The sequence below is a fragment of the Podarcis pityusensis genome (assembly GCF_964106645.2).
Source record: "Podarcis pityusensis genome assembly, chromosome: 13".
NCBI classification, from domain to species: Eukaryota; Metazoa; Chordata; class Lepidosauria; order Squamata; family Lacertidae; genus Podarcis; species Podarcis pityusensis.
Window position 1 is genome coordinate 54,986,097 of NC_138038.1, and position 24,960 is coordinate 55,011,056.

At 47.9% G+C, this 24,960-nt stretch overlaps 1 protein-coding gene and 2 long non-coding RNA genes across 4 annotated transcripts in view; 1 reads left to right on the forward strand and 2 right to left on the reverse strand.

Annotated features, from left to right (window-relative positions):
* The first annotated feature begins 632 nt into the window (after positions 1-632).
* On the forward strand, positions 633-13,873 carry LOC308460287. Of its 2 annotated transcripts, none has more exons than XR_013978535.1 (3): positions 633-1,408; positions 9,736-9,823; positions 13,740-13,873. It is a non-coding gene; the product is annotated as an uncharacterized lncRNA (long non-coding RNA). The 2 variants fall into 2 exon arrangements; XR_013978536.1 differs by having other exon boundaries at positions 633-1,348.
* Positions 3,275-5,352, reverse strand: LOC308460288. The gene is made up of 2 exons (XR_013978537.1): positions 4,294-5,352; positions 3,275-4,195 (listed from the first exon to the last, which is right to left on the reverse strand). It is a non-coding gene; the product is annotated as an uncharacterized lncRNA (long non-coding RNA).
* Positions 11,410-24,960, reverse strand: part of LOC308460283 (uncharacterized protein) — a 68,964-nt gene continuing 55,413 nt past the window's right edge. The window contains exons 19-29 of the mRNA XM_080976425.1: positions 20,718-20,939; positions 20,052-20,177; positions 17,104-17,222; positions 16,507-16,565; positions 16,166-16,296; positions 15,189-15,245; positions 14,673-14,850; positions 14,141-14,314; positions 13,857-13,978; positions 13,082-13,179; positions 11,410-12,482 (exon numbers count right to left, since the gene is read on the reverse strand). Of these exons, the coding sequence (XP_080832551.1) occupies positions 12,447-12,482; positions 13,082-13,179; positions 13,857-13,978; positions 14,141-14,314; positions 14,673-14,850; positions 15,189-15,245; positions 16,166-16,296; positions 16,507-16,565; positions 17,104-17,222; positions 20,052-20,177; positions 20,718-20,939 (1,322 nt within the window). The 3' untranslated portion in view covers positions 11,410-12,446. The remainder of the gene's footprint in view (positions 12,483-13,081; positions 13,180-13,856; positions 13,979-14,140; positions 14,315-14,672; positions 14,851-15,188; positions 15,246-16,165; positions 16,297-16,506; positions 16,566-17,103; positions 17,223-20,051; positions 20,178-20,717; positions 20,940-24,960) is intronic.

Genomic DNA, 24,960 nt, shown 5'->3' on the forward strand with positions numbered 1-24,960 from the left:
CTCCCAGGGGTGCTTTCCTCCTCACAAGACAGACAGATGCCAACCAATTATTATATGTGGGCCACCTTGAGCTCCTGGGGTAGGTAGGTAGGCTATGTATGGGGAAAGTAAAATAAATGGTAAATAAAGCCCTGTTCCCCACAGATCACTTTTCAAGGCATTGGATCATTTTTCAAGGCCGCCTGGATAAAGGTAGGCTGAGAGAGAAAGACAGGAAGACATAATCACATAATCACACAAAGCCCTAACTAGGCAAGTAAGTTGCTCAATGGCATCACCTGGTGGTTCTTTGCTCTCCCTAGAAAGTCACACAATGTTTAACTGGTTTTTTAAAAAGTACTGTTCCCCTCCCCTTAAGTTCTTTTTTGCCAATTCTTAAAAATTGATTTCCCATTATTTGTAACCATTTTTCACCAAATCAATACAAATGGATTGGCAGAGGGCCTTCTCGGTAGTGGCGCCCTTCCCTTCCATCAGATGTTAAGGAGATGAGCAATTATATAACATTTAGGAAACGTCTGAAGGTAGCCCTGTATAGGGAAGCTTTTTAAGGTTTAATGTTTTACTATGTTTTTATATATGCTGGAAGCCACCCAGAGTGGTTGGGGCAACCCAGTCAGGTGGGCAGGGTACAAATTATTATTATTATTATTATTATTATTATTATTATTATTTACTGATTTAAAAGCTGACTTCCCACCCCTCAGACATTCCCTCTGTTTTCCTTCCTTCTTCGCTGCTCTCAGTACAATAACTTTTCCAACTTTGGTTTCGAAATCCACTCATCCTTTCTCCCCGTACAATTACCAATTTATGCTATGACTTTTGTACATTATTATACCCCGTCCTCAAAACAGCTGAGTAAGAGTAAACCTAAGGAGCGCCAGGACTGGAAGCTGAGGAAATCTTAATCTATTTCAGCATTTCAACTTTTGTATGTTTCAAAGTACACTTGTGAATCTCTCTCAGTTTTACTGCTTTCTCCTTTGTAAACTGCTTCGAGGGTTCTTGTTATTTTTTGCAATCAAGCGGTGTGTAGGTATAAATGAATAAAATAAATGGGTTGTTCCTGAGGAGATGCTTTTCCTCCTCGGAAATGAGACTCTTTCCTCAGAACGGGGACCCTTTTCCTCCTCAGAAGAGGCCGGGATATGAAGAGACGGAGCAGAGGCCAAGGAGGAGCCGGCCTCCCTCCTCCCTCCTCCCTCCGCCTGAGGCCTTTTCCCGCCTTTTTCTTCCCCTCAGAAAGTGCCAGAAGAGCGGCCCCTCCCCCTCTCTCCTCAGGCAATGGAGGCGACATCCCTTGCTCCCTCAGGAGGATTTTCTTTCCGTAATGGGGATTCCAAAGGTTCTCTTCCTCAGGGGCAACTTATTTATTTCCTAACATTTATATGCTCCTGATTGTGAGGTGTGTGTGTGGCAGTTTGGGAAAAAGAAAGCTAGGCCCTCATATCCGGAGGCCTCCTAAACAGCCACAGTTTGAAATCCATTAATTCATGTACTGGATTTTTCCGTGTATAAGACGCCCCCTAATTTTGGGGACCCCACATTTAGAAAATGGGCATAGGCACTATCCGTGTATAAGATGCCCCCAGATCTTTAACCTTATTTTAAACCTAGCTGTTGCAGGAAAAATCTGAGGGCTCCCTTGGACAAAAATAAAACACCAACCAGAGCAAATTGAAGCAAATCAGCAGCCTGTAGGCCTGGTCTTTATTGAAGAAAGACTGTCGCGACAGGGTGCTCCCCTCACTCGCAGGTGAGAGGAAGGACCCAGAAAAATGGTGTGCCAGGTCTTATAAAAACTTTTGAAATTCCCCTCCTCTAGATCAAGCCCACCCCCAGAAACATCATGCATACATTACAGACAGGAGGGGTTGAGGGTGGAGTTGTGGTGGTAACATCATGCATACATTACAGAAAGGAGGGGTTGAGGGAGGAGTTGGTGGTAACCTGAGTGTCTTGTCACCTGGCTGGTTCCTCCCTTCCCCCCTACCCCTCGAGTCACTTCCAGGAGACAAAAGGGAGTTTGCAGTTTCCTGCCCCCAGAGGGAAGATCTGATCATTGTCCTTTGTTTCAGTCCATGCTGAATCCACTCCCATATGCAGGTTCTTTGTGATTTTGATTGTCTTCTGTCTGGGATCATCTGGGCAGGGCTCCTGCAGATGTGCTGAGACAGTGAAGGGATTTTGGCTGACCAGGGTCAAACCCCCCTCCCCTTTTCTTAGTTCTTGTCATATGGAGTAAAATAAAAATGGAACAGTGCAAATCCAATGTATGGTTGATTTTCTATGAATTTATAACAGAAATGTGGCGTATGTAGTGTGTGAGTGTGTGTGTGTATGAAGTTTGTACAAGCAGAATGATTGGGGTGGGGGGGTTCCTGCTACAGTTCCCCCCTTCGGAGATAAGATTGCAAAGGTGGCTACTTTGCAATCCTTTTCTCCGCACAATTTAAGGTGGTAAATATTAACCTGCTATTCTCCGTGTGTCCATGTGAACGTGAAAGGGACTTGGATGTCATGCTTCTTAAGGATATTTGCATAGAAATATAATGGTGTAACAGTGCACATAGTTAGACATAGGATATCATGCAAAATTAATATTTTGTTGCTCAGTTACTTGTGGCATTCTAGTACCTTGGAAGAGATATTTTCTCAATAGTGGCGTATGCTTTACATTTAGCAGGAAGGTCCACTAATGACTGAAAAATGCAGTTCGCTTTGTCCCCCGCCATTTTTGTGTTCTCAGGTGTCAAGGTAGCTCTTCTATGGTCTCACACTGGCATGGTGTCACAGCAGTGGCAATCCCTGGTGAATCCACTTAGGGCTTTCATATTAACCATGTTGTATGGCACCCACCATAGCTGGCACAGGTTTGGGCACGTCATGAGAGAAGTGTCTTTGCCTTGGCCGCTCTATGGGATTATTATTATAGGCTCTGGTCTTGCAGTCATGGGAAGTTGCTCACTTGCACTTTAAGGACCAAAAGCTAATTGCAGCCTGGATACACTTGCCCAATTCAAACTGAGTCCAATTTGAATTTATCTTGCCCCATGGTTCCCAACTTCTCAAACCAATCTGTTAAAACAAAACCATTCTTAGAGGGCATTTGTCCAAATAAGTCAATTTAACTCTATAAGGGATTATTCCTGCTAAACCAAAGCATATCCACCTTCATGTATCTTAGAAGCTTCTCCTTAGTAAAGCGAGTTTTAGCACATTTTTAAAATGGGTAGGGATGATTGGCATAGTGCCAGGTGGAACAACGAAATATGGTTATAAATTTATCTAATTCTAAACATTGGACTACATAATAGCCTGGTCTCTTAAAAGGCATAAAATGTATGAGAATCCTCCACTGGGTTGTAAGGAATAAGACATTAAACATAAAAACAATTATACAGAAAAATAGCCCCCAAAATAGCCCCCCCCCCTTTTAGAACGCATAAAATGTATGAGAATCTTCCACTGGGGTGTAAGGAATAAGACGTTAAACATAAAAACAATTACACACACAAATAGCCCCCCCCCCCCTTTGTGGAAATAACACACTGTCAGACACATTTCAACATTCCTACGTAATAACACATAATACAAAACAAACTAATTAAATATCAGTTGCATATCTTGAGATAATTGTGATCTTCTCAATCCTGAAGCACAGTCTTTAAGGTTCAAAAATGAGAAAATGTCCTTGCAATTCAACTCCACCCCCCTTTGTCAGCCCCACTCCCCCGTCAGTTTATATCCTTTGGTGTCTGTTGGTGTCTGTTGTTGGTGCAGCCGGTGGCTTTTTCATCATAGGTCTGTAGCAACACATCTGTAGAAGTGACATCCTGTAAGGGGCAGGGGTTTGGAGACTTAAAAGACAAGAGTTAGGAAAAGAAGGGGCAAAAGGCCCCTCCCCAAGATAATCTCCTTGAGTTATCAGCTGCAAATAATAAAATCTTAGCATGTTAAGCATTTTACTCATTTTAATATTATTATCACATTTCCATATAATTACTGTTATTATCTGCTAAGTTCGTTTGCTTTCCTTCACTTTGGAGAGAAAGAGAACTGAAAAAAAATACAAGGTTAAAATAATGAAACACACACACACACAATGACTTATGAGGAACGAAAAATAAATAAATGCTAAGACACACAATTTTAAGTAATCTGAAGTAACAATGAAAATAAAAGAGTGTTTCTTGATGTGACAACATCGGCTAGAATGTTAATAGCAAAATGCTGGGAAATGACTTAATACCAAGAAAAATGAATGGCAATTTAAAATTGTGCAAGTACCTTGAACTAGCCAAAATGACAGAATTAATAAGAGATGCTCAGGCAAAGGTAAACAAGTACCATTTCACAAACAATGTTTGGTTGTGCTTCGATTAACTTCATAGACATCATGGAAAAACAGATTAAATACATGAAAACAGATTATTTGTAACTTTAAAAGTGTCAAAGCCACAAAGAGATGGAGGTCACTAATATAGCAGGGATTCAGACTTGTTTCACAGATCAGAAAGAAAGTTGCTGTGGGAGGAAAAAAAGGACAAACACTTTGTTATTGGGGTTCACATATCCTGTTAAAAGGGAAAATTATTTCATGTGAGAAGCCTGTCAGAAAATGCTGTTCCTAAGATGCACACAAACAAAGTCTGTGATTTAAATTCCATTGAGGGGGGGAATGCTTTGATATTTACCTGTGAAAAGAATTTTGGCATGTTAAGATTTGGAACCTGGAAAGCTCTTGACTTTTGATGGGCTAGTTTTTTTTTTTTTTTGACCCTTTTGTCTTACGTAGCCCCTGGAGCAAAGACACATTGAGGGTGATTTCCCTCAATGGTTCTAAGTTTTTTTTACATAAGGAAATTTGAATAAGTTCCTCCCTGCAGCCCAGGTCTTGTGGAAACCTCCTCTCTACACCCTACAGTTCCCCCCTTTCCTCTCTCTCTCTCTCTCTCTCTCTTTTTTGACTGATCTAGCCTCTGTGTATGTGCAGAGTTCATGTCTAAGCAAACCTTTTATACTATTGAAAATGTTGCACCTTTGGCTAAATTAGAATTTGAATAAGGGAAGGAAAGGGTAAGGAGTAGATTTTAAAAATAGGGTTAGGTTTTAAAACAAAAGGAGAAACTCAGCAATTCAAGTATTCACCAAAGCTAGCAATTGCAGCCCAAGCAAAGGACTGCTTCCTTTATGTACAGGAAAGGGCTAATATCCCTCTGGCTATTCGCAGAACAATGCCACGCCCTTATATATGGGGAAAATGGCCAGAGAGTCACAAATCATAGGATATTATTATTATTATTATTATTATTATTATTATAAATATTCTCAGTCATTTCAGCCTCACCATTTGCAGACAAAAAAACTTTTTTCTCTGCCCTTTATTTACAGGATTGGTCAAGGCCCCCATATGTATTTGTATGTGCTTAAACTTTGAATCGACTCTGAAGTTTGATCCCCCCCCCAATGATAAACAGTGTAATCACTCAAATGTTTGATATTACCCGTTGTGCTTCAAAACATCACAGCTTCACCTCTCACCTTTTAAAACTAAAGAGCAAAGCTAGGCTGATTTTCAACTCCATCAGCACACCAGAATTTAGGAATTACCCTCCAATGCTTGCAGACACATGTTCCTTCCACACAGCCACAAATTGGGAGAGTTGAAAGAGACCTTGGGGTCATCTAGTCCAACCCTCCAAAATATAGAGTTCACAGCAAGATTTCACAGCAGGATTTGTACTATCAAAGAGACATACACATTTAAGTACAGATTTTCAACTGGGAAAGGAAACATCTATGCTCCTATCATGTACTAAGGAAGAGGAAAATAAAAGTACCCAACTTTACACAGAACCCTTTTTGCAGATCTTGAGATAGTGTGAGTGAGTTTGCTTCCTTAGACTAAAGAATGCAAGTTCTTAGAGAAATTATCTTTAAAGGAAGATTGAAGTGAACATTTTTCCTAAGATAGGGAGAGGATCTCTTATAAAGCAAAGTTAATTCAATTGATATAACCACTCACAAATAATTAAAACAGCCATAGATTTGATTTAAAAGGAATACAAGAGTGAACAATTTTTCCTGAACTTGCAGGGGAATAGTAAGCCCCCCCTTGCAGTTTCCTTTAAAGGAAGCTTACTCAGGAGTAAATGCACTTGGCACAGAAGTAAGAAGGAGAAGAAAGAGAGAGAGGGGAAAAACCTGAAAGAGACAGAATGAAACAGGGGGGGGCATCTTCTAAGAAAGAAGCCAGGAAGTCTTATAGAGACTGATATTTGGACTGGACTCATAGAATTTTGCTGGCCATGGAAGCCTCTACATTTAATAACAATTTTCTTAGAAAGAACACCACACTTTCATAGGCATGTGCTTAATGAAATACATACACTGCATTTTAGCTTGAGAGAGCAGTTGGCTCAACTAGGCTTTTGCAGCAGAAACATTAGTTGTTGTTTTTTTTCACAGTACATTTCAAAATACTGGAACAAAAGACTGGAAAACGGATGTAGACTCACAAACTCAAAAGTTACAAGAAAACATCATTTACCACTAGACTTAAAATCACCCTCCTCTCTTAAATTAGAGGAAGGAGGTGGGGTAATCCCCCTTTCAGAACACAGGTAGCATGTATACAGGATTTTACCACATGGGAGGAAAACTCTCTTTTAGAGCTTTTCTCAAATAATAAACATTTGCACACTTCATTCTCCATTTTGTTTTGTTTAAGATTGGCAAGGCCCAACATGGCTTCCTTAGTTTTTAAAAATTTTGAAGCAAGTTTGCAATTTAAAACTATGTGCATTTTAAGAACAGTCTGTGGATGCCGAGGCCAATGTAAATACAAACCCTTGAAATATTTCTAAATCTTTGAGTACATCTCTTATTCATTTATTATTATTATTTTTAATAACTAAGATCTCTATAATGCGTGGGCTCTCAGGCTGGGCTGTTATTATATCTACTGCCTTCTGAGCACCATTAAGTTTACGGTTTCATGTTCTAGCTTTAGGTTATAGTTTAACAACACAAATTTGATGTTTTCAGCTCTCCCTAAGGGTTCACACCCTGATTTTGTTGAAGGATCCCTGAGGTGGCTGCTGTGCCCTGGGTTCCAGGTGGTGAGCCTAAGCCACCCACTAAAAGTTACAACGGTCTCATACTTTGTACTTGAAAGACCATTTTTCCCCTTTATTTTTATTTTTTTTTCCAATTGGAGATGACAAGCTGGAGGGGCATATTAGAATCCTCTCTGGGGCAAAAAGGCTTCATGGAAGCTTTGTTGCCAGGAGGAGTCCAGCTAGGGTGTTTTAGTGAGCTCCCATTCTCTCATATGTCATTATTGGGCTTTTTTCGTTAACGACGTACACTAAAGACAGAAAGAGTGGAAACACACACACAAGGGAGGAGGGGCAATGGGAAAGAAAGGGGGGACAGATAAAAGATCCTTTCAGTACTCAAAGTACCCTTGACTAACACAATTCCTACTTATCTATAAACCACGAATTAATTTCTGGAGATCTCAAACCTGAACCTGAAACTCAAAACCACGGGTCCCTCTGCCCGAAAACTCAAACCACGGGTCTCTCTGCCCGGAATTCCTTTACCTCAGCGCTGTTTACAAGACTAAACCCCCTCTACCACCCACAACAGCCTCCTGCCTAGCCTTTGAGACTAAGTTCGGAATCCCCTACTGAACGCCTGCGCAATGCAGTGCCAGATCGGGGTCCAAGAAAACAACCAAGGTTTGAAAGGAAGCAAATGACCTTGTGTTAAAATACTTTTGAAAAGATGCCACCGGACGACTCCGAGGGAAGACATCAGAGAAACAGTAAAAGAGCCACGCTTTCCCGGACTCAATTCCAAGACGGAAAACGGGGGAGAAAAGGGATAGGTAGATTAAGGCGTACCCGGACGACTCCGAGGGGTAGCGCCGGAAAACAGTAAAGTTCCACAATTTCCCCGGCTGCACTCCGCGTAAGAAATTGAGGGGAGAGAAGAGAAAGGCTTTGGCGTACCCAGACGACTCCGAGAGGTAAGCGCCAGACAGTAAAGCTCCGCGATTTCCCTGGCCACTTTCCGAAAGGGGAGAATCGGGGTAGAAAAGGACAGAATTTAAACGTACCCGGGCGACTCCGAGGGGTAACGTCAGAAACGAAAGAAGGAAAGTCTGGCTGTCGTGGGGACGTTACTTTCCACCCCCCTCCCAATGTATTTACTTCAAACCATACTCACGTTCGAAGATGTCCCCTGCGGATTTCAGGATCCTTTCCCCTTAGCCGGCTTGACCTCGCCTTTGCTTCCCCTGGTTGGGCTTTTGGTGACGATTGATTACCGCCCGCAAAGAGGAGGCAGGGAGAGGAAGAAGGATCCCTGGGCTAAGGTTGCCCAGTGGCGCCTGATCCCCTCTATCTCCCCTCTCACCTTTGCAGGAGAACCAAGTGTCCCTGAGAATGGTCGCCAACTGTTGCAGGAAAAATCTGAGGGCTCCCTTGGACAAAAATAAAACACCAACCAGAGCAAATTGAAGCAAATCAGCAGCCTGTAGGCCTGGTCTTTATTGAAGAAAGACTGTCGCGACAGGGTGCTCCCCTCACTCGCAGGTGAGAGGAAGGACCCAGAAAAATGGTGTGCCAGGTCTTATAAAAACTTTTGAAATTCCCCTCCTCTAGATCAAGCCCACCCCCAGAAACATCATGCATACATTACAGACAGGAGGGGTTGAGGGTGGAGTTGTGGTGGTAACATCATGCATACATTACAGAAAGGAGGGGTTGAGGGAGGAGTTGGTGGTAACCTGAGTGTCTTGTCACCTGGCTGGTTCCTCCCTTCCCCCCTACCCCTCGAGTCACTTCCAGGAGACAAAAGGGAGTTTGCAGTTTCCTGCCCCCTGAGGGAAGATCTGATCATTGTCCTTTGTTTCAGTCCATGCTGAATCCACTCCCATATGCAGGTTCTTTGTGATTTTGATTGTCTTCTGTCTGGGATCATCTGGGCAGGGCTCCTGCAGATGTGCTGAGACAGTGAAGGGATTTTGGCTGACCAGGGTCAAACCCCCCTCCCCTTTTCTTAGTTCTTGTCATATGGAGTAAAATAAAAATGGAACAGTGCAAATCCAATGTATGGTTGATTTTCTATGAATTTATAACAGAAATGTGGCGTATGTAGTGTGTGAGTGTGTGTGTGTATGAAGTTTGTACAAGCAGAATGATTGGGGTGGGGGGGTTCCTGCTACATAGCCTTATACACAGAAAAGTACACTAATTCCCTCAGGCGCCCATGAGGAGTTTTAGGGGGTCCCTGGCCAGAGGATGCCTTGGGGTTCCCCTCCGGCCTCAAACAGAAAGATCAGGGGCTTCTTCTGGTTTTCCTGGTCTCACAAGCCTTCTCCCTCAGCTTGGAAAACATCACATTTGCCTCTCTGCTCCCTCAGTTGCCCAGTTCATTGGCCTAAGGAGCCCCTTAGAGTTTAATTTTCTGTACAATCTCATGTAACCAGAGTTGGAAGGGACCCCCCAGGGTCATCCAGCCCAACCCCCTGCAATGCAGGAATCTCAAATAAGGCAGCCATGACAGGTGGCCATCCGTATGTGTTACTGGGCTGTGGCTTGTAGGCGCGGGGAGATACGACCTGCTTTTTCCTGCCTACATCTTGGCAGTTTGCTCTTAAATAGATGTAGCTTTAAATGTACAGTATAATAAAAATTTCTTCATTATGTTCTTTGGCAGAGAGCTCCCTTGGAAAGTTTTGAAGACGACTTTAATAGGATGGAGGAGGTCTTGCCCAATGGAGAGGAACGGCAGCCTGAGCTTTCTGGTAGTCCACTATCATTTATTTCATTTTGTAAAATCTGCACACTGCTTGATGGTAAAGCAGAACGAAACCCTCAAAGGCCGGTTTGCAAAGAGAATAAAACAATGGAGCAGGCAAGGGGAGAGCTGCTCTTGTGCTCGGATCCTGCCTGAGGGTTTCCCAACAGAGGCATCCTGTGGGCCACTGTGAGAAGAGGTTGCTGGGCCAGATGGACCCCCTTTGGTCCTTCTTGTGTTCTGATGGCACCTCCAGGTCCAGGGGCAGTCTATCTAGATTGCTAAGTTACTTGGGGTATTTGGCCACTTGGAGGGCAGGAGGCTGGGCTGGATGGGCCCCCTTTGCCCCGATCCAATAATAATAAATACAGTGGTACCTCCGGTTAAGTACTTAATTCGTTCTGGAGGTCTGTACTTAACCTGAAACTGTTCTTAACCTGAAGCACCACTTGAGCTAATGGGGCCTCCCGCTGCCGCCACGCCGCCGGAGCACAATTTCTGTTCTCATCCTGAAGCAAGTTCTTAACCTGAAGCACTATTTCTGGGTTAGCGGAGTCTTTAACCTGAAGCGTATGTAACCTGAAGTGTATGTAACCCAAGGTACCACTGTAATAAATAAATTTTATTTATACCCCACCCTCCCCAGCCAAGACCAGGCTCTGGGTGGCTAACAACCAATAATAAAACAAATTGATTGAAATACAACTTAAAAAACAAGATTAAAATACAACATTAAAACATTAAAATGCAGCCTCATCATAGGAGGAGAAAGGGAAAAAGAAAGGGGGGGAGGGAATCAAGTTGATTCCAAGCCAAAGGCCAGGCGGAACAACTCTGTCTTACAGGCCCTGCGGAAAGAAATCAGATCCTGCAGGGCCCTGGTCTCATGAGGCAGAGCGTTCCACCAGGCCGGAGCCAGCGTTGAAAAGGCCCTGGCTCTGGTTGAAGCCAATCTAACTTCCTTAGGGCCCGGGACCACTAGGGTGTTGCTATTTATGGACCTTGAGGCTCTCCGTGGGGCAGACCGGGAGAGGCGGTCCCGTAGGTACGAGGGTCCTAGGCCGTGAAGGGCTTGAAAGGTCAAAAGCAGCACCTTAAACCTGACCCTGTACTCCACCGGGAGCCAGTGCAGCTGGAAAAGCACTGGGTGAATATGCTCCCATGGCAGAGACCCCGTGAGGAGCCTCGCTGCAGCATTCTGCACCCGCTGGAGTTTCTGGGGCAGCTTCAAGGGCAGCCCCGCGTAGAGCGAATTACAGTAGTCAAGCCTGGAGATGACCGTCGCATGGATCACTGTGGCCAGGTCGGGGCGGGAAAGGTAAGGGACCAACTGCTTGATGCGGCGAAGGTGGAAAAATGTCGCCTTGGCTGTTGCTGTAACCTGCGCCTCCATGGAAAGGGAGGCGTCAAGGATTATACCCAAACTCTTAACGGAAGGCAATGGCACTAATTGGGCCCCCGCAAGAGAAGGGAGTTGATCCAGCAGGCCCTTCTTATGTGGGGTGGAGGGAGACCATTGTCCAGGGGGAACAACTCTCCCCCCGCCAGCCTCTCTTCTCCAAGCCCCATTGATTGACACCACAAAAGGAGGAGGACACTTTCCTCAGTTGCTTTATTTTCTCTCCCACCCCAACGAATCGTTCACAATGTTGACCGCTTCGTCATCCATCATCATCATCATCATCATCATCATCATCATCCTATATCATTTCTCTGGCAACTGATCAGTTGCTGTGCTTCCTTCCATATTGCACTGAAAATCTGATCAAGTAAAAGGCTGGATGGGAGGAGGGGGATGCGAGTGACCAAAGGGTTCCCCGTGGGCAGACCATGGCTGTGGGGCCAGAGCGACCCACGGGAAGGAAAAACTGAAGGCAGTTTCCTGTCGCTTGCGCCCAGGGTGCCTTGCTGTGGGTTCAGATGCATGGCATCGTGGGGAATCAGTGTTGCTACAGGTGTACCTGGGACTGACCTGGAAGGGGCAGGGGGGGAGCACAGCCAGTCTGTAGAGTGGGGCAAACAGAACCACAGAGTTGGATGGGACCATGAGGGTCATCTAGTTGAACCCTCTGCAATGCAGGAATATTTCGCCCAACGTGGGGCTCAAACCCCTGGCCCCGAGATTAAGAGTCTCACGCTCTACCGACTGAGCTGGAGATCAGATTGTGGGCTGGTGCAGAAAGGGAGAAAGCGATTTCTCCAAAAGTGCTAGCCGTGGTCCCCGACCTGCAGAGACCATGTGAGACCCCTGCAAGGCAGCCTCCTCTTGCACCAGATGGCCTTGGCATCCAGGCAGTGGTCAAAGGCTCCTCGCTGAGGGATGTGCTCCTGCAAGTTCAGCCTTGGTGGGCAACGCGAGTCCTCGGGGGCAGAAGCCCAAATACCCCCATGGGGCCCTGTTCCTCCTCCACGTCCTCCTCCCAACGTCACCAAGGGGAGGCGCTAGTGTTCAAGGGGGCGGCAGCACCCCAGTCCTAAAGTGCAAGAGTAAGCAAGAAGATGGCAGCACTGCAGTCCCCCTGCAAGTCACTGCAGCTCCACTGCCTCTTCCTGGATCTGGGCCCCTGGGGACACATCCTGTGCAAATCCAGCATGCAGCGTCCTTCCTGTGGCCCCGTTTCCAGGCTTCTTCATGGCCGCTTCAACTGGGGCCGAGCGATCCGTCTCTGCAGCCGCAGTACGCAGGGAGAGAAGGAGAAAGCAGAAGAGTGAGGCAGGGTCAGTGCAAACGACAAGCACTTTTTGGGAACAGCCGTGCTCTGGATCAGAGCTAAGTCCACCTGCAGCAGCATCCGGATTCCAGCCAGATGCCCAGAAGAAAAGCCCTGAGCAGCTGGCATCCAACAGTAGACTGCTTCTGACCCTGGAGGCCACATTTCACTACCCAAAGTAGTGACAGATATTTGCAGTGCCAGGAATTTGGCTAACCCACCTGTGCCTCTAAGCCAGCAGCCTCCACCACCTCTTGTGGCAGGGAGTTCCATACACTGATTTTGCCACCACTGTGAAGACAGACTTCCTGTCTTCTATTCTGAACCTCCCGCCTTTTCGGTTTGTGGAATGACCCTATATGCACTCCATTTCCCCACACCACCTAGAAACCAATCCTGTGCCCGCCAGAACCCCCTGCCTGTTGCTTCTCCCCCTAATCTGAAAGGCACACAATCTTGTTATGTGTCCTTGCTTGGAACAGGCCTTTTCAGCCGCCAGATTGTTCTGGCTGTGCTTTCTTGCACCCCACCCCAAGCACCCTCTTTCCTTGTACCGGCAGGGAGGTGTCCACTTTGTCCAGGCGGGGCTGGAAGGAGCCCTGGTCTGCGGTGGAGCTGTCTTGCTCGCTGCTCATGCTGCTGTAATGGTCTTCTGTGCAAAGGGCGAAGGAGGGGGAGGGAGCATGTCAGGCATTTTTAAAGATTTGGTGCCCTCTTTCAAAAGTGCTTCCTTTTGCCCCTGTCCAGCCTCTCCACTTGCCCACCCAGACGTCTTCCAAGAAGGGAGGGATCCACAGAGCCAGCTAGAACCTGCTTTATTTTTACAAAATGCATTTTCAAAGCTCTGGCAAGCAAAGTGGTCTTCCCTGGTGTGATAATGCAGCCCGTAATCAGGGCTGAGGCTCATCATCCCCCTCAGGTGCTTAGCGCTCCCTCCCCAGAGCACAGAGTACATGAGAACCCCCACATCTCATTTATTTATTTCTATTTCCTTCTCCTGGATCAGGGCAGGGTGGGGTGGCAGGGCATGGAAAGCCCTTCCGCCTGATTGCAGTTTGGGGACGTGGCTGTGTTTGACCTCCCCTGTTGCTCTCCCCTTCCCTTTCTTATTTCCTTATTTCTGCATGTGGGGTGGAATGTTTCTGTGCAACTTGAACCCCTCCTGCAACCCCAGCCCACCTGTAATCCAATTAACATTGTGCTTCCTTCCAGGGCAAGGCAAGGCCCATCCTCTGGGATGGAGTCTGGCAGCTGCCATGGAAACCCGGGCTTAACACCACCACCACCTCCAAGACCTCCCCTTCCCGACCTAGGCCTTCTGCCACATACCACCTGCTGCAGCGCTGCTGCTTTCCATTGCTGGGGCACTCGGATCGAGGCCTTCAGGACGGGCCACCCACTCGGGCTCATTTTCGTACCACCTCTCTTCATCGGGAGGCAAATGCGTCAGCCTGGAGGTGGGAGACCAACAGAGGCCATCAGGGCAAAGATCTGTCCTTCAGCCCATTTCAAGGACAGCTTCCAGAGTCAGCGCCAGTTAAAACAGCAGAGACTGACCGGGACGTGGAGCTGACCAAGCTGACAAGAGTTTGAGTGCCCAGCCCTCCTCCTACCTGTGTCCCTTCTCCCTCGGGCAACAGCGCCTCCAGCAGAGAAGCACGACCAAGACCAGGATGATCAGCAGCAGCACCGCCAGGCCCAGGGCCACCCCCACGGCCACCCCCACCTTGCTGATGCCCTGCTCACAGCGCCGGCCCACGAACCAGTAGGAGTCCGACTGCTCACAGCTGTGGGAGGAAAGGCGGCGTCAAAAACCGGCAAGGAGGCAGGTAATGGGGCCCAGGATGCCCGGGTTATTTACGGGGTGGGGAGCAGGGGGTGTTTCTGATGCTGCAATTCGGGGGGGGGGGCTGAGTGGCATCCAGGGCCTTAATCCAAGGCAGGAGCAGTGGTGACTGGTGCCCACGGGGAATTGCAGCAAAAGACAACATGCACATGAATGACACTGTTTTCTTAAAAATGACATTTAAATGGTTCCTACTAGCACATCTGGTAGGAACAGCCTATGGGCATGATTTTGTCCCCCTGTGCCACAGGCCCAGATCCTTTGCCACCACCCACTTCACCCCCTGGCATGCTACTCACTAGCAACTGGGCCCCTCAGGGGTGACATAGCAGTTTCCGTTCACACAGCTGAAGGGGTCGGGGTGCCAAACGCTGCAGTTAGAGACACACTGGAGGCTGCCACTGATGTTTCGTGCCATGTAAAATTGCTGGATGTTTTTTGCCACCACGGAGGTGTTCTTGCATTCTTTTGACAGAGCTGGAAAGGGAAAGGAAGGACTCATTGGTGGCCCTGAATTCCTCCCTTCTTCTTCCTTATCTTACTTTCTTCCCCACCAACTGTGATGGCGACTGATGGCCCTAGGATTAGCCTCTGTGCATCTCATATGTGACTGCACATGCAGAATCCTGGCAACATCTGTACCATCCAGCGGTGCCACAAGGTGTACGGGGGTTCATAGCATTTGTTTGCATGTGGTGGCCATGTTTTCTTCCTCATACGGCTCCACCACCCCCATCCAGACAGCCCACTGCAACTCTTCAACATTAGGAGTGTGTTAAGCACACACTGACCCCCTCTCACACCCCAGTCCTCACCTTCAGGGCTCAGGGGCACTTCGGTCACATAACGCTCTCCAGTAAACAAAAGCGAATCTGAAGGAGAGGGGGAAAGTAATGGTGAGGCTTATGCAAGGGAGAAATCATGGGAGGGGGAGCATCCAAGGGGAAGGACCTGTTCCCCCACCCACCAGCCATGTCTCCCTGCCACCAGAGTTGAAGGAAACACACTTCCTCTGCCATCCCTCCTATGTCCAACCAGCAACCTGACACTCATCTCTGTGTGGGCAAGGGTGAAGCAGTTGGGGCTGGTTGATGTTACAGGGGCAGCTGCTGGTAACAGAGAGATGGGTCTGAACCCTCACCTCACAGCATGGATGGATAACACCAGGTTGCCTCTGATCAGGAATAAATAAATTGATCTGTTCCATATGGCAGTGAAATGGGAAGACTAGGGAGACATTGATTGGCTCCCTTTTGGAAAAGGTTCCTCTGTTCCTCACCATACAGGACAAACCCGGTAGGTGGCCTCAGATATGGCGTAGATGAAGTACATTCTATTCTTGATGCCTGCTTTTCTCTGGGTGATTTCAAAGGGGTAGCTCTGTCCCTAGTAAAACAGCGTACGGTAATTGTTTGGTTCAGGAGAGTGGGGGTGGGCTTGGACTCAGTGGAGCCACTCAACTTATGCAGAGAGCTGGTACACCGGCCGTCTCACAGCCTGTTTTTGGGTTACTGCGTTGGGAGCCCCATCTGATACATGTTGACTCAGAGGTACATGCACTTGTGATGCTGGTGCAATTTACTCCCAACTAAGGAGGGACAGGATCACAACCCTTGGATGACTTCTGCTTCCTCATGACAGCCGATCTGAAGACATTTAATAAGAAGCCTTTCCTCCTACTCCATTAGATGGATGGGAATGTAGCGTAAAAGTTTGCAACATTCATGCCATCTTTTGGCTCCTTCAGCTGCCAGCCAGACCTTCCCACAAGAAGTGGCAGGTGCCTCCTCACCGTTGCCATTGGAAGTGGAATTTTTTTCCAGGGTCTGTTTGAGGTCCTTCACGGATTCATCGTAGGAAGCATTGAAGTCTGAGAAGTGAAGCTGCAGGAGCACCTCGTGGTCCACGATAACACTACCATTGCTGAGAAGAGGCAGCAGGAGGGAAGAGGGAGAAATCACTTAGCCACAACCCCAAAGGTGCTCTCAGCCAGCCTGATGTGAGGTCAATGATGTTAGTGGGGGCTGTCGCTTAAAGGGGTGTGGCCACTCACAGCAGGGGGGCCAGGCATGGCCCCAAGCAGCACCCTCCCTCCCATACTTGGCCCCCATCTGTATCACTTCTGCGACTCACCTCAGCCGAAACACCTTTACACCCGTGTACCCAGGAATGTCCGCATAGAAGATGTTCATCTGCAAAGAGAGAGAGGTCTCATCTCAGCTGCATAGACAGCAACAGTCGGAAGCACCAATCAACAGCAGGGTCTGCACAGAGGCAGCAGAGCAGCTGCTGTCTGCAAGCATCACCAGCCCTCTGTGTCTACCCAGACAAAGCGTGGCTTTGAGGTGTGTGTGAGCAGTCCTAGAATCATAGAATTGTAGAGTTGGAAGGGACCTGAAGGTCATTTGGTCCAATCCCTGTCATAGATGCATTTCCACAGCAGCAGAAACAAGAAGATATTCTGTGTAGGGTATGAACCATCAGATCTAAGCTACATATTGCATATACTCATCTGATAGCTACATTTCCACATCTGGATATTTAGGTGTTCCAAAGAAAGGAAATCTGACTGTTTCCAGATGTGCTAAGCGGACAAATCTCTGTTAATGAAGTTTACCACAAAGGAATGGCATGTTAATGGGACCCAGACTCAAAATTAACAATAGGTCTGCCTGGAAGTGATCATTTTCCTGAGTGGGCATCCTCTATGAACTCCCAACCACCCCTCACCTGTTCCACAAAGATCTTCACGAATGAATTGAAGGCAGACGAGTTGTAAATCGCCATCTCTGGGCTGAACTCCCGATTCTTCACTGTTACAGAGACATTGATGGTGGCCACAACAGTCACTGTGATCAGAAAGCACAGGAGTCGTTAAACATGAAGGTACAGCTACAGTTTCAGATGTGAGGATAAGCACTTCAGGTGTCCATTGAGTCACAGTGATCATGGAAACAACATGAATCACCTATGGATCTACACCAAGTGTGCAGAGAAAGGGCATTGGTACAGGTTATGAAATACATGGGAATGTGCGTGTATCAGCTCAGTGTAGTCTACTCTTGCTGACAGGAACTCTCCAGGTCCTGAGGCAGGTGACATTCTTGTCCAGCTGCTGCTGCTATCAGAAGCTTTTTAAACTGCAGGTGTCAGGGTGATGCCACAGAAGCAACACACCATTTTGAAGCCAGCAAGTTGGCCATCTTTCCTTGAGAACCAGTTGAGGGTTCATCCACACTTCCATTTGCCTCTGCACTTTCCTTTGGAAAGCAGTTTTGTGCTGAATAGGAACAAATGGCAATTGGGTATTCCACAAAGAGCAGGTTTCCTAGGGGAAAACAGTGTAGCAAAGGCAGAACTGCTCAGACCTAGTAAGCATGCCTAGTAAGCACAGGACAAGCAGAAAACCCCACAGACCCAGACTTCCTAGGCATGTGGACAAGCCTGAGTAGATTGTATATACACCTCCTAAAGATACAACCAGTTTTATACACGGTTGGTATGGAAGTCATCTGCATCCAGAAAAGGTAACGTTCTAAATCAAAGCATTTCCATGGGTGGCTGGAATTTTCAAATCAGGCATTTTTCACAATCACGACTACACAACAGCCCAGTTGCATGGTGAAGGGAGCACAATGCTGCCATGTCCTTTATCTGTCTCCTGCCCCCCATCATGATCTTGTCCAAAGGGGTTGCAGCACTTAGGTAGCCCATCAAGAAACCCATCCACAAGAGTATTCTTTTCTTCTCCCCAGTCCTGCAAGCTGGATGCTTCTCCCAGTTAAGTTTGCACAGGTTTGCCGCCTCAGGTAGCACTTGGGAAGTGTCTTCCCATTGACACCTCCTGTCTCTTTGGGGTGAAAAGACTCCTTGTGAGGATGAACCCAGTGGTGTAGCGTGGGGGGTGCAGGGGGGGGCTGGCCGCACCGGGCGCAACATCTGGGGGGGGGCGCGCTCGCACTCGCAGCTCTCTGCCCCTACCTGGCTCACTCTCTCTCACTGCAGTGCTGGCTGTGCGAATCCGATCCGAGCCGCTGGGTCGCCGCCCACTGTGGAGGGGGTGGGTGCCAGGCGTGCGGTGCGGAGAGAGAGCGAGGGACTATCTGGGGGAGGGACAGTGCAGCGGCCGCCCAGCGCAGCGCTGAGCGCGGGAGAGAACCACACCAGACCAGACCAGGCAGCAGCAAGAAGAAGCTGGCAGCGGCGGCAGGTTAGGGGTTAGGGGGCGCAAATTACTTGCCTTGCCCCGGGTTAGGGGGCGCAAATTACTTGCCTTGCCCCGGGTGCTGACAACCCACGCTACGCCGCTGGATGAACCTGTCAGATGTCTGTGCAGTTGCAGGATAATTTGCAGTGATAATGGGAACAACATGGATTGCCTTTGGATCCACATCAAAGAGTTCAGAGAAAGGGTACTAATACAGGTGTGAAATGCACTGGAACCTGCGCACCTCAACTCAGTGTAGTCTACTCTGAGTGGCAATTACTCTCCAGGGCCTGAGGCAAACGAGGCTCTTGCTTATTGGCTGCTGCTTGTTGGCCTCTGTTTGTCTCCAGAGACAATGGCAAGTGCCTCTGGGGTGAAGTTTAACTGTGCATTAGCAGCACCAAAGCAAGCCTGGGCAGTATGTATGGAGGCTCTGGGTTGGCCAGAAGACAAGAGGCCCCGCCCCCCTCAGCCTCACTGATGTAGTCCAAAGGAAAGCGGAGCAAGACGCTTTGCAATAGCTTGGCTGCAGGAGTTGCCAGGAGGAGGCGTACGAGGCACCATCCAACCCTCTTAAGGACTCCGCTCTGGGTTTGCGTACGGTTTACTCCTTAACCTTTTCTTCTTCCAAAGATCTCCCACAAGACAGCAGCATCCAGAAAAGCCGCCATTCTATCTCTTCCCACATCCATGGGGGCTGCAAACCTTTCCCTTCTTTCTCAGTGTTGAAAGAAACTTTAAATCTTACCATGGACAGAATTCCCTTTGCAAAGTGAGAGTGCAGGCAAGGTCCTCCAGATGTTGGGCCACAACTACTCATCCTCCCCTGCCATTGGCCATGTTTGCTGGGGGAGCTGGAAGCCCAAGAGAACAACATCTGGAGGGCACCAGGCTACAGAAGGCTGTCCTGGCCCTAGGCTTCCATGGAAAAATGGTCAGCATGACAGAGAAGCAAGATCACTCCCAAGAGTGGCAGGTGGCCATTGGACTAAGGGGGATAGCCTAGTCCCCTAAATGGTCCCCTGGAGCCTCCTTTGCAAAGCCCAGGAAGCTTCTGCCCAGCTTAGGGAGGGAGGTGCAAGGCTCCGATGGGTCCAAGATCTGTCCTGTCATCTTCCCAAAGCCCATCTGGCTTTTGGAAGGAGGCAAGAGGCTCCAGTGTCCTGTCAGAGCCCTGGCACCTCCTTGGCAAAGCCTGGGAAGATTCTGCCTGGCTTAGGGAGGGAGGTGTGATGTTCACGTCCGCAGTGTCAGGATGTCACATGTGTTACATCAACCCCCCACCCCCACCCCTCACAAGCTAGGGCCTCTGGCCCTAACTGTTCCCCTATGAAAAATTTCACTGCACGATACTGAGTCGTCCAACAACACAAAACCAAGTCTACAGCTTCAGAGCCATAGATCCTGCCCACTCTTTTCAAAGGAAAAACCTGTGAGCAGGGAGTCTTGTACTAATAATGCTCAGACTTACCCACTTGGACTTCATTCTCTGCCTCTTCGCAACGTCGCCCAGTATAGGGAGATGGGCAGTGACAACGACCCCCGACAAGCACTCCTCCATTAAGGCATTTAAGAGGGACAGCTGTGGTGGAAGGAGCTGAGCAAGAGGAAGAAAACAGAGCATAACCAAAATTTAAGTACAAGTTTACAAAGGAGCCCTCATATATGGCGATGATGTTGATGATCCAACCGTTTATATGCTGTACTGCTTAATGGTATTATTTCTAAGAAGTGTCCAGTGACAGTTCAAGAGCGATACAAATGATCAATTAGATTTCATCAGAAAATCAAAAAGTGTTGCTTAAACTGCTTGCTGAAAACAACAAAGCCTTCACGGGTGCCTGAAGTTCACTAAAGAAGAGGTGTCAGCCAAGATGGAGTTCCACAGAATTGGGCCACAATTCTGAACACACAGCTCCTGGGGGAGGGGTGAGCTGTGTGCCTGAGTCACGGGGGACCACTTAGAGCCACTCCTACAAAGACGGGAGTGATCTAACAACACATCAAGCGGTGTTGAAGAAATCCTGGACTCGCGTTAAGGCACCGAAACATATGCACAGCACATGTAAACTGTTAAGCCCTGGAATACTGTGCTGGGAGAGAAACATCATTTCCATATGAATATATAGATACCTACCAGAGGAGCTTGTAATCTGTGAATGAGTCGATGTACGCCCATGAGTAGTGGTGGAAGGGGAAGATGTCTTTGGGGTGGATATTTTCGTAGCAGTATAAGCAGAAGGTGTGGTAGTTGCATTAGCAGAAGTTGCTGAGGTTGCATAAGTAGATGGTGTTGTTTTCAAATTTGTAGAAATGGATGTTTCACTTGTTGTGCTTGGCATCTCCCTAGAACGGATAGGTAACAAATTGTATTTTTAAAAAACACACATAACTATTCACCACAGATAGTGCTTATTGGACCCGCCTACGGGGAAGAGTTGACCGCATGTCTCCTCTCCCTCCTTCACCCCCTGGCATGCTACTCACCGGCATTTGGGCCCCTCAGAGGTGATGTGGCACTTTCCATTCACACAGTGGAATGGGTGGGGGTTCCAATCACTGCAATTAGAGACACAATGAAGTGTGTTGTTGATGATCCGTGCCACATAATATGGCTGGAGGTTTTGTGCCACCACTGAGGCATTCTTGCATTCGTCCGACAGATCTAGGAATGGAAAAGGAGAGAGTAGGGTCAGCAAAGGAAGAATGCAAATGTCTCACAACACCACATGCATGGGAATAGGACATGGGTAGGCAAACTAAGGCCCAGGTGCCAGATCTGGCCCAATCAGCTTCTAAATCCGGCTCGCGGACGGTCCGGGAATCAGCATTTTTTTACATGAGTAGAATGTGTGCTTTTATTTAAAATGCATCTCTGGGTTATTTTGAGGGAATAAAATTCATTCATTATTTTTTTCAAAATATAGTCCGGCCCCCCACAAGGTCAGAGGGACAGTCGACCGGCCCCCTGCTGAAAAAGTTTGCTGACCCCTGGACTAGGAGAACAAAAGAGGAGCTTGGCTGCTGGATCATCATCATCATTATATATATATATATATATATATATATATATATCCCACACACTAATCCCCTCTCACACGCCAGTCCTCACCTTTAGGACTCAGGGGCACTGCGGTCACACGAGATGCTCCTTCAGTAAAGCAGAGCTTATCTAAAGTAGAGAGGGAAAGCAAAGGTGAGGCTTCTGAAAGGAAGAAATCACAGGGGAGGAGGACATCCATGGGGAGGGACCTCTTCTTCAACTCCCGCCCCCACTTGTCATGAGTCCCTGCCACCAAGGCTGAAGGAAGCACACCTCTTCTGGCAAGAAGCAACCTGATATTCATCTCCATATTGGCATAGGAAACTCAGCTGGGGTCGGTTGATGTTGCAGGAGAGCTACTGGGGTATCAGAGAAGGGTTTGCACCCTCACTCCTCAGCCTGGATAGATAACACTAGGTGGCCTCAGATACAGCCTAACAGAGGCGCCTTCTATTCTTGATTCCTGTTTTTCTCTGGAGTGAAATTGGCATGCTGGGAAGACCTTGATTTCATTCCATTTTGGACAATAAGCTTTCGTACAGTTTCGTCTTGCTCAATCTCAAAGGGATACCTCTGTTCCTAGCGAAACAACGTAATTGTTTGGACCAGGGGAGTTGGGGTGACCTTGGACAGTGGAGCTGCTCAGGTTCTGCAGAGAGGTGGCTCACCGGCCGCCTCACAGCCTGTCTTTGGGCTCCCAGTGTGGCTGGCAACCCCAGGCTTAACTCCTGACTACCACCTTGGGAGCCCCATCCTATGCATGTTGACTCAGGAGTACATGCACTTGTGATGCTGGTGCAATTTACTCCCAAATAAGGAGGGACAGAATCACAACCATTGGATGACTTCTGCTTTCTCATGCCAGCCAGACCTTCCCACGAGAAGTGGCAGGCGCCTCCTCACCTTTGTCATTGGAAGTGCAATTCTTTTGCAAGGTCTGTGTGAGGTTCTTCATGGAAGCATTGTAAGAAGCATTGAAGTCTGAGAAGTGAAGCTGCAGGAGCACCTCGTGGTCCACAATAACACTACCATTGCTGAGAAGAGGCAGCAGGAAGGAAGAGAGAGAAATCACTTAGCCACAACCCCAAAGGTGCCCTCAGCCAGCCTGATGTGAGGTGAATGATGGTAGTGGGGGCTGTCGCTTAAAGGGGAGTGGCCACTCACAGCAGCGACCCAGGAGATTGCATGGCACCAAGCAGCACCCTCCCTCCCATACTTGGTCCCCAGCTGTATCTCTTCTGTGACTCACCTCAGCCGAATCACCTTTACACCCGTGTACCCAGGAATGTCCGCATAGAAGATGTCCATCTGCAAGGAGAGAGAGGTCTCATCTCAGCTGCATAGACAGCAACAGTCGGAAGCACCAACCAACAGCAGGTTCTGCACATAAACAGCAGAGCAGCTGCCCACTGCGAGTATGACCGCCACCCCGATCATATCAGACAGGGTGCCTCTTTGAGGTACAGGTCAGCAGCCCTAGAATCATAGAACTGTAGAGTTGGAGGGGACCTGAGGGTTATTGGGTCCAATCCCTGCAATGCAGGAATTTCCACGGCAGAAGAAACAACAAAAAACTCCACATGTAAACTAGTTTGTTGATCTGAGAAATACTAAACCCCCCATCCCAGCAGATTCTGGGTCCCTCCTGTGTGCTGAGTAGGGCCTCTCTATCCTGCTGTGCTCCTTTACCTCCTCCACCCTTCCAACACACCTTTGGGGTATCTCCTGTGCTGGGCATGGCTAGTCGGTGGCCCTCCCCCAGCTGTTCTTGGACTCCAGTTCCCAGCAGGCAGCCTGGCCAAAGGGATGGGATGATTATAAAGGCTGGAAGATGACCTTTGCCACTTTAACATTGGTCCTTCAAAAGTGACAATTAGGAAGACGGTTCCTGATGTGTGTATTAGGGTTTGAACCATCAGTTCTGAGCTACAAATTACAGAAACAGCTTTCTATACTCATCTGATGGCTCCATTTCTGAAGCTGAATATCCAGGTATTTCAAATGAGGGAAACCTGACTGTGTTTCCAGACTTGCTGTGAATGAACTTCACCACTGAGGAATGGAGTATGAATGGGGCCTGGACTCAGAAGTCGCCATAGGGTTCGGGTTTGGGTGTGGGTATTTTGGGGGGTGTCATCTCTCTGTGCACTCCCAGCCACCCCTCACCTGTTCCTCAAAGATCTTCACGAATGTCTTGAAGACAGAAGAGCTGGAATTCGCCATCTCTGGGCTGAACTTCCGATTCTTCACTGTTACAGAGACATTGATTGTGGCCACAACAGTCACTGTGATCAGAAAGCACAGGAGTCATTAAACATGAAGGTACAGCCACAGTTTCAGATGTGAGGATAAGCACTTCAGGTGTCCATTGAGTCACAGAAGAATTGCAGTGATCATGGAAACAACATGAATCACTTCTGAACGCACACCAAGTGTGCAGAGAAAGGGCGCTGGTACAGGGTGTGAAATACACTGGAATGTGCGCGTATCAGCTCAGTGTAGTCTACTCTTGCTGACACGAACTCTCCAGGCCCTGAGGCAGGTGACATTCTTGAGGCCAGAGTGGTCCCCCACATTGGTGCCCTTCGGGTGTCATTGGGCTGCAATTACAAATCCTCCCTGGCCATTGGCCATGCTCACTGAGTCAGATGGGAGGACAGCCATGTCTGGAGAGCACAATATTATGGAAGGCTGGCTTGGGCACTCGTGTCTCAAGTCTTCAATAGAGAAACACTCATGTCATCAAAGAAGCAAGATCACTCCCAACAATGCAAAACACAAAGTTTGAAGCCGCAGGACCACAAATATTGCCCACCTAGAAAATTACTACACATACCCTGACATTCCTGAGCTTTTGTTTTCAAAGGAAGAACCAGAGGGCAGGAGCCTTGTACTAATAATGCTCAGACTTACCCACTTGGATTTCATTCTTTGCCTCTTCACATCGCTGCCCAGTATAGGGAGATGGGCAGTGACAACGACCCCCAACAAGCACTCCTCCATTAAGACACCCGAGAGGGACAACTGTGGTGGAAGAAGCTGAGGAAGAGGAAGAGAACAGAACATTAACAATATTTAAGAACAAGCCAGCAAAAGAGCCCTCATATCTCAGGATCCAACAATTTATATGCTGTACCACTTAAAGCGATTATTTCTAAGAAGTGTCCAGTAAGTCTCCTGCCCACCTAGCAGTTTGAAAGCACGTCAAAGTGCAAGTAGATAAATAGGTACCGCTCTGGCGGGAAGGTGAACGGCGTTTCCGTGCGCTGCTCTGGTTCGCCAGAAGTGGCTAAGTCATGCTGGCAACATGACCTGGAAGCTGTACGCCGGCTCCCTC